The sequence below is a fragment of the Orycteropus afer genome, unplaced genomic scaffold (assembly GCF_000298275.1).
Source record: "Orycteropus afer afer isolate SDZICR_OR568_19922 unplaced genomic scaffold, OryAfe1.0 scaffold00018, whole genome shotgun sequence".
Taxonomy (NCBI): Eukaryota; Metazoa; Chordata; class Mammalia; order Tubulidentata; family Orycteropodidae; genus Orycteropus; species Orycteropus afer.
In genome coordinates this window covers 740,333-757,537 of record NW_006921605.1, presented here as the reverse complement: position 1 = coordinate 757,537, position 17,205 = coordinate 740,333, and the positions used below count along the sequence as shown (strand labels likewise).

The window sequence follows — 17,205 nt, the reverse complement described above, 5'->3', positions numbered from 1 at the left end:
CCCCTCCTCCAGGGACCCTCTCCTCAGGGACCTCTCCTCCAGGGACTCCCTCCTCCAGGGACCTCCTCCTCCAGGACCCCCTCCTCCAGGGACCCTCTCCTCAGGGACCCCCTCCTCCAGGGAACTCTCCTCCAGGGACTCCCTCCTCCAGGGACCTCTCCTCCAGGGACCTTCTCCTCAGGGACCTCTCCTCCACGGACCCTCTCCTCCAGGGACCTCCTCCTCCAGGGACCCTCTCCTCAGGGACCTCTCCCCCAGGGACCCTCTCCTCAGGGACCTCTCCTCCAGGGACCTCTCCTCCAGGGACCCCCTCCTCCAGGGACCCTCTCCTCCAGGGACCCCTCCTCCAGGGACCCTCTCCTCAGGGACCCCTCCTCCAGGGACCTTCTCCTCAGGGACCTCTCCTCCAGGAACCCCTCCTCCAGGGACCCTCTCCTCAGGGACCTCTCCTCCAGGGACCTTCTCCTCAGGGACCTCTCCTCCAGGGACCCCTCCTCCAGGACCCCCTCCTCCAGGGACCTTCTCCTCCAGGGACGACTCCTCCAGGACCCTCTCCTCAGGGACCCCTCCTCCAGAGACCCTCTCCTCAGGGACCCTCTCCTCAGGGACCTCTCCTCCAGGGACCCCCCTCCTCAGGGACCCCTCCTCCAGGGACCCCTCCTCCAGGACCCCCTCCTCCAGGGTTCTCAATCCCACGCAGCTGCTTCAGGCTCTGCCACACCACTCTGTGGAGCAGAGGGTCTCACACCATCAGTCCTCTACAACCCCATCGGACTCTGCAGAGCATGGATGTCCTATTTGCCCGGTTGTCACGCATAGTGTGGAATGCAGAGAAATCCCTGCAGGTATTTGCACGTATGTGCTATGTACATGTATGTGTGTGTGTGTGTGCATAAGGGGGCCGGGGGCACAGTGATTACGTGCTCTGCTGCTGACCAAAAGATGAGCGGTTCTAACCCACCAGCCACTCCGCGAGAGGAAGGTGAGGCAGTCCAAGACTGATGGCCTTGGAAGCCCTATGCTTTCTACTCTGTCCTCTAGGGGCGCTGTGAGTCTTCCACTCCACGGGAACAGGTGTACATATGTGTATGTATGTGTGTATACATGCCAGCAACATCCAAGTTAATCTTGGGAATACCTATTTCCTTTGGAATGCTGAACGCTTTGCACTGTCTGTACAAGGGGACAGCTACAGACACTTGGCAGTTTATTTTTGAATCTGAGGTAGCCTAGCCTTGGCACGGCTGTTACCAGGCTGAGAGAGACCCACACCCTTCCCAGACTGGACCGGCTTTATTTTTGACCATCAGGAGATTAACCTACTGCCTGAGTGGGTGGGCTCATTTGATCTAGAAAGCGTTCCTCCTGTACTTATTTTTAGGGCTGAACAATTAAAAATCGGTTTTAATAACATAGAAGCATTAATCCTGATGTTTTCTTTAAGCACCTGTGAGCACTCCCCACCCGCCTATTTTTAAAATTTTCATCAGAGTCATGAAAGCATGTGCTATAAGGTGTGGATGGTTCCCTAAGTCATAGTGTGAAAAACAGCAGGCCCTGGTCTGTGTCCACCAACGTCCCGCTTCCGATTGCAACAGCTGTTAATCCTGTTTTGCTATGTAGCTTACGTTTCTGCTTCCCTCCTGCACATAACAACTCCAAGGGCTGGGCCAGATATCATGCTACCGACAACCTGACAACTCTGGACACAAGAGGGTCTCTCACTCCCCCACGCTGGCATCAGAGGGTGGAGTGGTAACTGGCCAGCTCTTCACCGGGTAGAAAACAATAAAGCCCAGAATGAATCTAACACAGAAGAGGGCAGAGGTGGGTGTGTGCAGGGGTAAGTGTGGGGAAAAAGAGAAGAGAAAGAGAATCCTGGTGGCATTTTTTAGCCTCCTGGATCCAGCCATGCCTGAAACTGGTATGACTTTTCACGTACACGAGGCAGAAGTCTCCTCTTTGCTTAAGCTACTTTGAGTTGATCTGCTTGTTTGTTTGCATTGAAAATGCCCTGTCCTAAAGAAAACCCAGGGAACATGGTAACTGGAGAGAGGAACAGAGAATGGTCTGTCACTAGAGTGCTAGGAAAAGCTACAAAGGATGCATTTTAACATATTTCCAAAGCAAAGTACAATGACCTCCACATCCCAGAATTTCACCTCCAGTAAACAAGTATTCAGAGAAAGCTAACTTAATAATAAGGAGTTAATTACTAACTCTCATGGCCCACACCGAACTCAGTGACCAGGGGCAGCCCAGGAAAGCAGCTGCTCGGGACCCAGCCCACACGGCCAAGTTCAAAAGGAGGAAGCAGTGGGCTGCACCCCAGCCTCCATGCACCAGACCCGCTGGACAAGTCCTGCCTTTGTGTCCATTCTCCAGTCCAGTCCTTCCCTGAGCCAGGCTCCCAGCCCACCCACAGGGGACACACATGCTGACTGTGGACCCTGCACGCGATCCCCACAGGTCAGCGTGGACCAACGGCCCCACTCTAGAGGGACCCTGCATCTCCCTGGACCTCCGGCTCAGGCCCATCTCACACAAGCCCATGGCGGGTGGTACTATGTGGTGTGCTCTGTTTAGATCCAGAACCTTCCATCCCTCCCTCAGCGACCACCTCCAGAACTTGGACAGTGGGTCCAGAGCAACTGCTGCCCCCCAGTCATTTTTTCTGTAAAATCAATGTTGTTCCAGAGAGAGCCTCTAACACAGCCAGACCTGCCCCAAACCAGGCCTTTCTACGGCCAGGTTCAAATCTACACCCTTCAAGGCTCCTGTCTCCATAAACCTCCTCACTGGACACGCTTGTATTCTCTGTAACACTTCCTTTTGTGCTGTCTCCCACCTTTGTGTTTGTGGTTTGTTACTGCTTGTTTTTGGCTAGGACAGCTCTGAGTGACGTTACATGTGGGTTCATGCCTAAGTTGTGATGTTGGTGTGTTAGGGACAAAAGCTGGACTCAAGTCCGCTGTGCTTAAGTCCTCTGCCATGAACTCTGCCCATCGGAGAAGAAAGGGCTGCAGTGAAGTCCTGGCACAGGGCCCGGGACCAGGTGGCCCTGTCAGAATGTTCCAGTGAGTCACAACAGCAGAGGCAAGAAGAGATATAATTGTCTCTAGAAAAAAGAAGAGGCAGATGCCAAGCCCTTCTTTACACTTTCAGCTCCACACGATGAATAAATAATTCAGTCATCTATTTTCATCCCTTTACCACCTGCTTTGTCCTGGTCTGGAGATGGGCAAGTCACAAATGGTCGCTTTGCAAAAGACCATCACTCATGACGTCAGTATGACTGAATGTAAGTCCTGGACACGTTCGTCTTTGAGGATCCGGCTTCTGAGAAGGTGTCTGAGGCTGAATTAAAGCATCAGGGAGCAGAGGAATAAATGCCATGGTGGGGAGGGGTGGGCATGGCTCTCTGGGGGGGAAGATGCTTCAGAACCAGATGGAGGTGGTGGCAGAACACATGTGCTAAACATCACTAAGCGTGCACGCCAAGTCCACTCACGGAGACCCCACAGGGTTTTTAATGGTTGATCTTAAGGGAGCAGCTTACCAGGCCTTTCCTCCAAGGGGCCTCTGGGTGGTCTCTATAACATTTCCCACCTGTACCCACTGCCGTTGAGTTGACTCTGACTCATAGTGACCCCATAGGATGGAGTAGAACTGCCCATAGGGTTTCCCAGGCTGTAAATCTTTACAGAAGCAGAGTGCCCCATCTTTCTCCTGTGGGACAGCGGGTGGGTTTGAACTGCTGACAATCGGTTAGCACCCAAGCACTTAAGCACTGAGCTGCCTGTAGCCACACCGTTAGTCTAACCTCTAGGCCCTGTGACAATGACCCTATTTGGATACAGTCTTTGCACCTGTAACCAAGTTAGGATGAGGTCATCCTGGGTTAGGGTGGGCCCAAAAGCCAACCACGGGTGCTTATCAAAAGAGGGGAATGAGGACAGAGAACAGCTGGCCACGTGAAGACAAGCAGAGACGCAGGGGCAGGTTCTCCCGCCGCACATGCACAGGGGCCAACCCTCCTGACGCCTGGATTTCCTGCTCTGGCCTCCAGAGTTGTGAGAGAACACACTTGCGTTGTTCTAAGCCCCCTGCCATTCCCACTCGGGGCTCTTTAACGTGGTAGCTACAGGAAACCAATACACCATCCACTGCAGTTTCACCAATGGCTCCCACAAACACCTCACCTCCCACCACCTACGTCACCACTCCCATCCAATGCTCCTGAGAGAAGGAAGGTGAGGCCAAGGGCGTTGAACCCCCTCCCCCCCGCCACAGGCTTCTAGCCCCTTGGGAGAGAGATTCCAAAGTGTGACAAGGCTGGCTTCTGCATCTCCCACGTGTCCAACCAACATGACATATTTGAAACCACAACTGTGCGGCAGTCAGTCTTCTGAGAAATGCCCATCATTCTCAATTGGAAGAAATACGTTCTATTTCCACATGGATCTTTTTAATCTAAGAGAGCATTCAATGTTTCCACACATCAGTTCATTTTTCCTACTACAATAAGACTTCCTGGCCTTACATATTAGGGTAACCGAGGTTTCACATGCATGCTTAGGGTTCTATCTCTGTAAACTTGTTTTTGCTTGTATTTTTAATAAAACAAAATGCCAGCCTTGTCACAAGTTACAGTGTGAGTAACACACCAGCTGATTCAAGTTCATGAGCAAACCCGCTGAGTCATATTGTGCACGCGGTGGGTGGGTGGGGTAATTGATTAATTATTAGCTTGTAAGAAGTTGAAAGGCACTCTGGTGGTACGGTGGCTAAGCACTCAGCTGCTAATCAGAGCGTAGGTCGTTCAAACCCACTAGCCGCTCCGCAGGAGAAAGCGGAGGCAGTCTGCTTGGTTTCTGTTTGGCAATCCAGTGCTGCTCCGTCCTACAGGGTCACTGTGAGTTGGAATCTACTAGACCGACAGCACAGGACAACAAGAGATCAGAATATGCAGCTTACACCAACTAAAAACAACAGATTCACTTTCGGCCAAGAAAACCCCAGAGTCACTCATGATGGTCTCTGTCGTCTCTATCAACAACCTCCTGGAGATGTGTCCCAGGACTGACTTGTAGTTAGTAGGTGGTCTCAGGTATACAACCTTCAGGGCACAGGGTCCTGGCAGGACTTTGGGCCCCTGAATGTTCCCATCACTCAGTTTTAGAATCAATCGCACCCTAATCTCCCAGTGGGTCTCAGACCACATCAGGTCACGTTGTCAGCATTCCATCAACACAGGATTCATGTCTGCACTGGACCAAAGTCAGAATGGGTTCCATGATGAGGTGGGGCCGACATGGCCTTTAAACGCCACACATTAAAAAGAGTCCAAGACCACACAAAGCCAACCCCACTAAAGAAAATGACAAGTGGTGAGGCCAGATTCTTGGAAATGTAATTGACTATAGCTATGCTGCAGCCGTCAGTTGCCATCAAGTGGCCCCCACTTGTGGCAACAAGAGAAGCTGGGTGAGTAGCCAAGGGGTCAACAATCGTGCCATCTGCAGAACTGCAGAGCGGGAAGGGCATGTGCACGCCAAAGGGGAGAGAAAGAAGACCCTAACAACACAGATGGCCTTTCTTGGGTTGTGGTAAAATATGGGACGGAACATCTGCCATTTTAGCCATTTGTACGTGGCGTCCATGCTGCTCACTGTGCTGTGTGACCACCCCCACTGCCTGTGTGCAAGTGTCTGCCCTCACCTCAGACCAAAAGTCAGCAGAGCAATAGCCCCGTGACACCCTCTTGTGCCCCTGCACCTCGTCACCACTAAGGAACTTTGGTTCTCACACGTTTGCCTGTTCTAGACACAGGCTAAGCCCAGAGATTGCAGGTTTAGTTCCAGACCACCACAGTAAAGGGAATATTGCAATAAAGGGAGCCACATTAATTTTTTGGTTTCCCAGTGCATATAAAAGTTATATGGATCCAAGGACTGGGAGGGAGACAGGCCCTACCCCAGAGGCAGGAGAGGGAAGCAGCAGGATCCAGGTAGGATCCAGGTGAGGGGAGGCTGGAGAGGTTTTGACCAGCTAAGGGAGATGAACTTGTCTGTCAGTTTGTCATACAATGGTGGCTTGTGCATTGCTGTGAGGCTCGAGGCTGTGCCACTGGTGTTTCAAACGCCAGCAGGGTTGCACATGGTGCATGGGTTTCAATGCAGCTTACAGACTGAGAGAGACTCAGAAGAAGGAAGAGGCTGTCCACTTCTCAGAGAATTGGCCAGGGAAAGCTTTATGCATAGCACAGAAACACCATCTATTTCTGGGCAACTTTATGAATAGCCCAGAAACACTGACCAATACAGTGCAGGAGACGAGCCCCTTAGGTTGGAGGGCACTCAAAATACAACTGGAAAAGAGCTGCCTCATCAGAGTAGAACCAACCTTACCGACATGGATAAAGTAAAGCTTTCAGAACCTCCATTTGCTGACGTGGCATGACTCAAATTGAGGAGAAACAGCTGCAAACACCTATTAATAATCAGAACATAGAATGTATGAAGTATGAATCTAGGAAAAATGGAGTTGTCAAAAATGAAATGGAACGCATAAAGATTGATATCCTAGGCATTAGTGAGCTGAAATGGACAGGGTTTGGCCATTTTGAATCAGACAACCATATGATCTACTATCCTGGGAATAACAATTTGAAGAAGAATGACGTGGCATTCATCATCGTAAAGGATGTTTTCAAGATCTGTCTTGGAAGTACAATGCTGTCAATGATAGGATAATATCCATAAACCTATAAGGAAGACTAGTTAATACTACGATTATTCAAATTTACACACCAACCACCAAAGCCAAAGGTGAGGAAATTGAAGATTTTTACCAACTTCTGCAGCCTGAAATTGACCAAACATGCAATCAAGATGTGTCAATGATCACTGATGACTGGAATGCAAAAGTTGGAAGCAAAGAAGAAACACCAGTAGCTGGAAAATTTGGCCTTGGTGACGTAAATAACGCTGGAGATTACATGATAGAATTTTGCAAGACCGACAACTTATTCATTGCAAATATCTTTTTTCAACAACACAAACAGCAACTATACATGTGGACTTCACCAGATAGAGTGCACAGGAATCAGATTGACTACATCTGTGGCAAGAAGCAATAGGAAAGCTCAATATCTTCAGCCAAAGCAAGGCCAGGAGCAGACTGCTGAACAATTTTTCATATGCAAGTTCAAGCTGAAGTTAAAGACAATTAAAACAAGTCCACGAGATCCAAAATATGACCTTGAATATATCCCTCCTGAATTTAGAGACCATCTAAAGAGTAGATTTGATGCACTGAACACCAATGACTGAAAACCAGAATTGTAGGATGACATCAAGAGCATCATCCATGAAGTAGGAAAGAGGTCATTAAAAAGATGAGAAAGGAAGAAAGACCAAAATGGATGTCAGAAGACACTCTGAAACTTGTCCTTGAGTGGAGAGTAGTTAAAGCAAATGGAAGAAATGACATGATAAAAAAGCTGAACAGGAGATTTCAAGGAGCAGCTCAAGAAGACAAAATCAATTACTATAATGAAATTTGCAAAGACTTGGTGTTAGAAAACCAAAAGGGAAGAATACGCCAGCATTTCTCAAGCTGAAAGAACTGAGAAAAAGATTTAAGCTTCAACTTGCAATATTGAAAGATTCTATGGGCAAAATATTGAATGATGCAGGAAATATCAAAAGAAGATGGAAGGAATACAGAGTCACTGTACCAAAAAGAACTGGTCAATCTTCATCCATTTCAGGAGGAGGCATATGATCAAGAACCAATAGTACTGAAGGAAGAAGTTGAAGTTGCACTGAAGGAATTGGCGAAGAACAAGGCTCCAGGAATTGATGGAATACCTACTGAGATGTTTCAACAAACGGATGCCCCGCTGGAGGCACTCACTTGGCTATGCCAAGAGATTTGGAAGACAACTACCTGGCCAACTGACTGGAAGAAACTCATATTTGTACCCATTCCAAAGAAAGGTGATCCCACAGAATGTGGAAATTATCGAACAATATCATAAATATCACATGCAAGGAAAATCTTATTGAAGATAACTCAAACACAGTTGCAGCAGTATATTGACAGAGAACTTCCAGAGGTGCAGGCTGGATTCAGAAGAGGACATGGAAGGAGGGATATCATTGCTGATGTCAGATGGATCTTGGCTCAAAGCAAAGAATACTAGGAAGATGTTTACTTGTGTTTTATTGACTATGCAAAAGCATCCGATTGTGTGGATCATAAAAAATTGCAGGTAACACTGAGAAGAATACTCACAAGGAACCTGTACATAGACCAGGAGGCTGTCATTGGAACAGAAGAAGGGGATACCACATGGTTCAAAATCAAGAAGGGAGTGTGTCAGGGTTGTATCCTTTCACCATACTTATTCAATCTATATGCTGAACAAATAATCTGAGAAGCTGGATTATATGAAGAAGAATGTGGCATCGGGATTGGAGGAAGAATCATTAGCAACCTGTGATACACTGACAACACAACTCTGCTTGCTGAAAGTGAGGAAGACTTGAAGAACTTACTCATGAAAATTGAAGAATACAGTCTGCAGTGTGGATTACATCTCAATATAAAGAAAACAAAAATCCTCACAAATGGATCTAGAAGCAGCATCATGATAAATGGAGAAAAGACTGAAGTTGTCAAAGACTTCACATTGCTAGGTTCTATGATCAATGCCAATGCAACAGCAGTCAGGACATCAGACAACGTACAGCACTGGACAAATCGATTGCAAAGGACCTCTTTCAAGTGCTGAGGAGCAAAGATGTCTCCTTGAGGACTAAGGTGCGCCTGACACAAGCCATGGTATTTTCAATCACCTTATGTGCATGTGAGAACTGGAAAATGAATAAGGAAGACCAAGGAAGAGTTGATACTTTTGAGTTGTGGTGCTGGTGAAGAATGCTGAAAGCACCATGGACTGCTAAAAGATCTAACAGATCTGTCCTGGAGGAAGTGCAGCTGGAATGCTCCTTGGAAGCGAGAATATACAGACTTCGTCTCACCTACTTTGGTCATGTTATCAGAAGGACCATTCTTTGGAGAAGGATGTCATTCTTGGCAAGGTGGGGGGGGTCAATGAAAGCGGGAAGGCCCTCAACGAGATGGATTGACACAGTGACTGTGGCAATGGGGTCAAGTATAGCAAGGATCATGGAGCTGGCACAGGACCTGGCAGTGTTTCGTTCTGCCGTGCACAGGGTGGCTATGAGTCAGAGACAACTCAACAGCACCTAACAACATAAAAGTTATGTTCACACTACACTGAGGTCTATTAAGTGTGTGATAGCATTATGAAAAACTGAGAAGACAGGAAGTGAGCACATGCTGTTGGAAAAATGGCACCAACAGACTTGCTTGACGCTGGTCTACCATGAACCTTCCATTTATAAAAAATGCAGTATCTGTGGAGTGCAGCACAGCTAAGCACAATGAAATGAGGTGTGCCTGCATTGCATGTAAATGGAATCATGTAATGTCTATCCTTCTGTGCCTGGTTCTCTCATTCAGCATGATGCTTGCAAGGCCCATCTGTGTGTAGCATGTGTCTGTGGGTCCATGGATGTGTACTGTTCAGCCATGAGGAGAAATATTCTGCTACATGCTACTACACACAGAGAAACGTCAGTGCTCCTCACAGCAAACAAAAGCTGCCTTTCCAAAAACGCCATCTGAAAGATTCAGGGGCAGTGGAGGGGAGGATGAGAGCATGGCCTGTTGGCCTCCATGCACATCCCAGGTTTCCACTTACTCACTAGCCTATACGTAACCCAGCTTGTGGGACAATTCCCCTCCCACTCAGCACACTCTCCAGATGGTGACAAAGGTGGGAAAGGAGAGTCTTTCCAACTGGAATTCAAATGGAAAATATGTGTCTTAACCCCTACCTCACACCTCATTCCAGATGCAAACCAATTCTCAAGGTCAAAGGTAAGACAAACATTCTCAGGCTCTTAGAAGATGCCACCTTCCATGTGAGTTGAACATTTACCTGAGGTAGATACACTCCTTGGAAAGAACAATCATGGGAGAAAGAAGAGCTGCTTATGCATCAGGAGACAGCTCAGGGAGCAAGAGGGCATGGAGGGATGGATACAGGGAAGAGGTAATTATCAGGAGGAAGTGGGAAGGGAGCTGTTGCATTGTGGTAAATTGTGTTCAATGTTATGAGACAAAGTGTATGTGAACTGCCGTATGGAAAGTGAATTTGCTCTGTAAATTTTCACCCAAATCACAATAAAATAAAATAAAGATGCCACCTTTGTTGTCTTAGAAGATGCCACCTTCGTTGTCCTGTAAGGGGCGAAGGTTTATCAATCAGGACCCCAAAGCCCTACCACTGACTACTTGGGTGATGTATATTGTATTAGAATTAAGGGCTCTGTTCATCAAATACCACTATTACAGTGGGATAAAAAGGCAATCAGACATGGGAGTTGCAGAAAGGTCGTAGGGGCAGTGTTATCTGACCTCCTGCAACCTCACTATGGGGAAGGATCAAGGTCAACAGCCCAAGGCTGATTCTCAGGAGGTAGAGGTCAGATATGCCACCACACTCCAATCTTTTTATGAAGTCTGACACCAATTGTCCCTCCCATAGCACTCTCTACTTCTCTGCTGGGTTTGATGATTCATTGCAATGGCCACACAGGAAGTCACAAACAGTACTCACGATAATGGGGTTTATTAGGGATGTAACTTACAATTCATGTTCAGGAACACTCAGGATACAATTCTTTGATCGGGACAGCCTCCCCTTGGCCATGCCCACAGGCACGCCTCTCTTTGGCCTGTGGTCTCTCAGCCCGCCCTTGCCCTCCTCCAGCACGTGGTACAAAGAAAGCTCTTTTAGTTCAGCCAATGGGTGCACCCCACTCCTCCAGCAAACGTCCTGCCCAAAGGCACCCAGCTCTCTCACTCTACGGCCAGGAAGCCCACTGCTGTCTCATGCTAGGGTCTGCTGCCACGGTCCCTCTACTACCATTTCTCTGCTGCTGCTTCTCACCATCTTAGTGTGGGGATCTCAGGTCCAAGTATGCACTCCATTGCTGGCTCTTCTTTCTTGGTGGTAGTGAGATCCCCCTTTCTGCCTCTGGGAGGGCTCATTTAAGCCTAGTAGATATAAAACTGACCAATCTTCACGTCAGGGTTCCACACACCTTATTTGCACAGTCCACCCCTACAAGGATGCCAGGCATTTCATTTACATTATTTGCAAACTCTCCAATCCCATTGGTGGACCACAAGCACCTCCCATTTGCATAGTCCCCCCTAGCATCTGGTGGGAGTCACAGAGGTCATGGTTAGAAGAGCCATATTATGTAACTCACTGCACCACAGGAGTAGTTATTCACACACATGTACCTGGCCCAGGACCCACATCCAGAAAACATTAAATAAAGAAATAAAAACACCTACCAATCAGTAAGAGAAATTCAGATAACCTAATAGAAAAAAATGGACAAAAGGCTTGGACATTTCACAAAAGAGGGAATTTAAATAAACATATGAAAAGGTGCTCGGTTTCATTACTCATCAGAGAAATGCAAATGGAGTCTAGGTCTCCAGACGGCTAAAGTACAAAGGAAGGAAAGTACCAAATGTTGGCAAGGATTCAAGCCAGCTGAACTCTGGTACTCTGCTGATGGAAGTGTAAATTGGTATAATTACTGGGGAAAACATATGGATATATAGGCATGCCTATTACTCAGCAATCCCACACCTAAGTGTATTCCAACAGAAATGCACTCCTGTGTACACTAAAAGACACGTACTAGGAATGCTCCGGAAGGAAGGTTGGGCAATCCTACTTCCGTAGTGATACTGCCTCGGAAACCCAAGGAGGGGTCGCTATGAGTCGGGGCCGACTCGACGGCACATAACAACAACAACAACAAGGAATGCTCACAACAGCACTTGGCGTAGTAGAAACTGAAAGCTACCCAAACGTCCATCACCAGCAGGGTGATAAGTAAATTATGGCATATTCCCACAAGGGATACTACGAGAAGCAACATCTACAATTACACCAACCACAAAGGAGAATCTCACACACATAATGGGAGCAAGAGAAGCATTAATAATGAGCTCACCTGGTATGACCACGTTTGTACAAGGTATAAATGTGCAATGAAGAAAATCAAAGATGCATGGAATCAGTTAGTCTGAAGGACTAGTAGACCATATAAATCTCAGCCAACATGACCTTGAGACCCGAAGAACTAGATTGAACCTGGCTACCACTGCCACCCACTCAGAAAGGGATCAAAATTGATCCTCTTTTTTTTTTTCTCCCACTCTATCCAGATCCTGGATAGAGTAGGAGAAATTTGTCAAACAAAATTCAAAATCATAAAAAGAACAGCTTGAGTGGTCTGATAGTAACTGGTGAAACCCCTGAGATTATGGCCCCTGGTCACACTTTGGGTCTGGAATTGAACTCACTCCTGTGGCTTAAATGCTCACAACAGCACTTGGCATAGTAGAAGCTGAAAGCTACCCAAACATCCATCACCAGCAGGATGATAAGTAAATCATGGCATATTCCCACAAGGGATAATACAAGAAGAAACATCTACAATAACACCAACCACAAAGGAGAAAACAACAGACACGCCCATGAGGTGAACGATTACACCACGTAGGGACACTCCTTAGAACAACCAACCATGGGAGGTGAGAAGGGCAGCATTTGTAGGGAGACAGCTCAGAAGGCAGGAACACATAGGAAAAAAGGACACAGGGAAAAGGTAACCACAGGGAAGAAGTGGGAAGAGAGCTGTTACATCGTAGGAATTGCAATCACGGTCACAAAACAAAATGTGTATGAATTGCTGTATGGAAAATGAATTTGCTCTATAAACTTCCACCTAAGTCACAACTGGAAAAAAATAAAAATTCCCCCCATAAAAAACAGGAAAATTAAAAAACTAAGGAACAAATTGGAGAACAAAACATCACTACTGAATGAATAAACTAAAAGTATTTATGAACAGTTTACTAAATCAAACTTACCAACAAATAGAATAGGCTTGACATAATTGCAGAATTTCAGAAGAGTAAACCAAGAAGATGGCAGCAATTACAGAGACGTGAAGGGATACAGAAGATGCAGAGAATCCAACTGAAGGGCAACTGCTATGAAAGGCAATGGCCTCCTTAAGATGTCCCCATCCTGACCCCAAAGCCTGTGAATATGTTACATTACATGACAAAGGGGAACTGATGTCATAAATGGATTTAAGGGTGCTGATGGGGCTGCTCTGAGTCAAAGGCAATGACAATGAGTGTGGATTTTAATCAGCTAACCAGGAGCCCTGGTGGTGCAATGGTGAAGCATTTGGCTGCTAACCAGAAGGCTGGTAGTTTGGACCCACTAGCCACTCCATTCGGAAGGAAGATGAGGCAATCTACTTCCGTAGTGATACTGCCTCAGAAACCCAAGGAGGGGTTGCTATGAGTCGGGTCCGACTCGACGGCCCATAACAACAACAACAACAACAGCCACTCCATGGGAGAAAGATGTGAGTCTGCTTCCATAAAGATTTACAGGCTTAGAAGACTAGAGGGCAGTTCTACTCTGTCCTGTGGTCTCTATGAATTGGAAATGACTGGATGGCAGTGAGTTTCATTTTCTTTGGTTAATTGGCTGACCTTACAGTAGGGGGACTTCCCTGTATGGTCAAGGTGGGCCCAAAGTAATCACAAATGCCTTAGAAGTGGAAGCAGGAGGCTGAAGAGTTGGGGTGATGCCGTAGGAGAAAGGCTCAATGGGCCATTGCTGACTGTGAAGACGGAAGGGGCCCTGGGCCCAGGAATGCAGGGAAGGGGGCTCTGGAAGCTGAAAAGGGCGAGAAACAGATTCCTCCCTGGAGCCTCCAGAACCCAGCACCCTGACACCTTGAAAGATGGTAAATCGACGCTGTTCTCAGCCACTGAACACGTGGTGACTGGTTCCAGCAGCCATCAGACACTCACACAATTGGCATCAAAAGCAGAAACACCAACAAATGTGGCAAAAGATGTTTTAAAGATACAGCAAAGGAAAAGCCTTGGAAATTCAAAGAAATCTGCAAAAATTGCATCGATTCAGGTAGGGTTGCACAGCCAATTACCGTCACTGCTGTCAATAAGCGGACACCTATAAAAAAGTTTGCTTTTTTTTTTTTTAAAAAGTTGAATTGGCAAAAAAGAAATATATCTGCAAATTGAAAATACATGTGTATCAGACAGCCAACTCTGGGACATGGTCTGGCTGAGCTAATGAACTGTCAGGTCAAAAGAAATTTTTCTTCCGAAACTCAGAGAAAAGGCAAATTACTCATGAGGAAAAATCAGGCTGGCTTCAGACTCATGACAGCAAAATTCAACGCTGGAATGGTGGACCAAGGGTCACAAAGTGTTGGGGAAAGGATATAGAACCTAAGAATATTATACCCAGCCAAGATAGTGTTCAAAGATAAAGACAATTGGCAGGCATTCTGAGACGTGAAAAAGCTCAGGAAATACAGTATTCACGAGCCCTTCCTGTAAAAAGGACTGATAATGAAATCTAGCTAATTAAGAGCTACCGTAAGGGCGAGAATCCCAGAAGCATGAGTGGTAAGGACTGGCGGTGAGCACTGAGCCCTTTCCCATGTTGAATTGTCACCAAGGATGAGGATGGGGAGTACAACTACCACCAAAAGAGAGAGTACAAACCTCGGCAATGGGAACAGCAGCCAGACTACAACACTCAGGTGGCAGGTGGAGGAGACAGAGTGCCATGGTGCATGGATCCTCACTTCAATGCCAGAAGCAAACAGTATTGTTTCAAATGGACACGTTTCAAAATCATATGGATTTCAACTTCCTCCTATTTTTCAGTCTCTCATCTCAATTCTAAAGGAGTCTTTTAGTAAAGAGAAAACCCACGTGGGATACATTGATGGTATGGACTCTTCTGCAGTGTCTCCAGCCAAATAGACAACAAAAGATTTCGCAGAGTGTTTTTGTAGCCTGTCGTTTTTACTGAGTTTGCAGAGTGTTTTTGTAGCCTGCTGCTGGTTACTGATTCCAACTCATAGTGAGCCCATGTGTGCACAGAACTGTGTGTGCTTCACGGGGCTTTCAAGGCTGTGACCTTCAGAAGCAGATGGCCAGCCTGTCTTCTGTGATGTTTCTTGGTCCATTCAAACCACCAACCTTTCCACTCATGGTCAAGTACTTAACCACTGGGCCACCATTTTAGCCTAAAACAGACAAAAACTCAGTGCACTGAGTTGATTCTGACTCACAGGAACCCTATAGGAGAGAGTAGAACTGCCCCATAGGGTTTCCAAGACTGTAAATCTTTACAGAAGCAGACTGCCTCATCTTTCTCCCACTGAGTGGCTGGTGGGTCCAACCTCCGACCTTCTGTTAGCAGCCGAATGCTTTAACCACTGCGCCACCACAGCTCCTTTCTTTTTAGCCTAAATCCTAAATTCTGCCAGATAGCTCTCCCTAAGACACCCACATGTCCTGTTGCTTCCCTGCTCAGGAGCCTCAGGCTGGAGGGGCTCTCCCTCCTCCCCAGTGTCCCATGCTCTTCAGAGGTGCCCCGTCCTCCACTGGGCAGACCCGAATCTTCCCCCTCCGTTCTTCACAGCTCAGGTCAAACTGCATCTCCTTGTGATGCCGGGAACCTACAGTCCCACGGACTCCACTGCTTAGAAAGCCCGTGCACTCACAAGGGCAAGGCTTCCTCCTGGAACATACTTCTGTGGGCTGGACTTGTCCTCGTGCCCCAGCCTCTGCCAGCATCCTCAGGTGGGAGCCACCTGAGCTGGCTATGCTCTGCCTCACGGGCTCACAGCCCACCCCCAGTGAAGCTCGGCTCTGAGGGGCGCCTTCCTCAGCTCCAGAAGTCAGGCATGGAGGGCAAACCCTGGACGCAGAGAATGGCAGACTCGCAGCAGCAGGCCCTGTGCTGGAAATGGCCAGAGACCCCACAGAACGGGCAGTCACTGTCCTGCCACAGCCACCCTTGCAGCAAAGAGCGGTAAGCAATCCTGGCCCTTCCCTGGTAGGTAAAGAGCCAGGTGGGTCAGACCGCTGGCCCCACCTCGCCTGGCCCCTCCTCCAGTCTCCCCCAACCAGGCTTCTGCAGACTGCTCTTCACTCTCCCTGCCTCGCTCCTCACGGCCGCGCACCTTCGGGGGCCTGCAGGAGCCAGGTCCCTTAGGCTGCCGCTCTCAAACTTCAGGGCGCCGGAGCCAGGCTGCAGACTCCCTCCCGCCGTTGCTGTGCACAGAGCCGGGGCGGCCCAAGCTGCAGCGCCTCCCAGCGTGGCTCCTTCCTCTGGGGTCAGGGGTCACCAGGGCATCTCTCCCTCCTAGGCCTGTCCGCCAGGCGAAGAGCCCCTCAGACAAACGGGTGTCCTGGAGAGGCCTCGGGACTCATCCTCCTGCGTCCTCCCTCCACGAGACCCCCGCGCGGGGCCACCGGCGGGGTGCCTGCTTCCCCACGCTCCGCTCCAAACGCTCGGACCACGACTGCGGCCCTGACCCCAACCCGGCTCCGGGATGGGGCCGGCTCTCCTGCCTCCGCCCGGGTCCGCGCAGGCCACGCGACCTCGCCAAACGCGTAGCGCGCAGCCTGGCCTCCCTGCGGAGCCCGCCGGCGCCCCTCGTCCAGTCCCCGCGCCCGGGCGCACGTCGGCCGGCCCAGCGCGCACGGTCCCGGCCCCCGGCGGCCGCTCACCGCGGGAAGGAACCCGGGAGTCCGGCCTCGCGCCCCCGGCTCGCCCACCTGCCGGGTGGCCATACGGGGACTCCGCGGCGCCGTCCTGCAGGCTCGCCAGGATCTCGCCCTTGCCCACGTCGCTGTCACCCACCAGCAGGAACTTGAGCAAGAAGTCGTAGGCCCGCACCGGGCTACCCAGGGCGCTCATGGTGCCGCGCTCCGCGCCCCGCGCCATGCCCGGCCCACGCGGAGCAGCGGGACCGGCGGGACGAGGCTCAGCGCCCGCGCCGCCCCCGCCGCGCTGACAGCCCACGGCCCCGCCCCTCTCCGCCATTGGTGCGTGGCAGTTGCTAGGGCTGCTGCGCACGATGACTGGCCGTTCGGCCCCTCCATCTTGGAGTCGTCCCGCCCCCGGGCTGACGCCCTCTAGCTTCTCCCGAGAGGAGGCTGCAGCCG

At 49.1% G+C, this 17,205-nt stretch overlaps 1 protein-coding gene across 1 annotated transcript in view; it reads right to left on the bottom strand.

The window, feature by feature from the left end:
* Positions 1 to 16,984, bottom strand: part of RAB40B (RAB40B, member RAS oncogene family) — a 32,761-nt gene extending 15,777 nt beyond the window's left edge. The window contains exon 1 of the mRNA XM_007959552.2: positions 16,816 to 16,984. Coding sequence (XP_007957743.1) covers positions 16,816 to 16,984 — 169 coding nt within the window. The remainder of the gene's footprint in view (positions 1 to 16,815) is intronic.
* Positions 16,985 to 17,205: the final 221 nt, after the last annotated feature.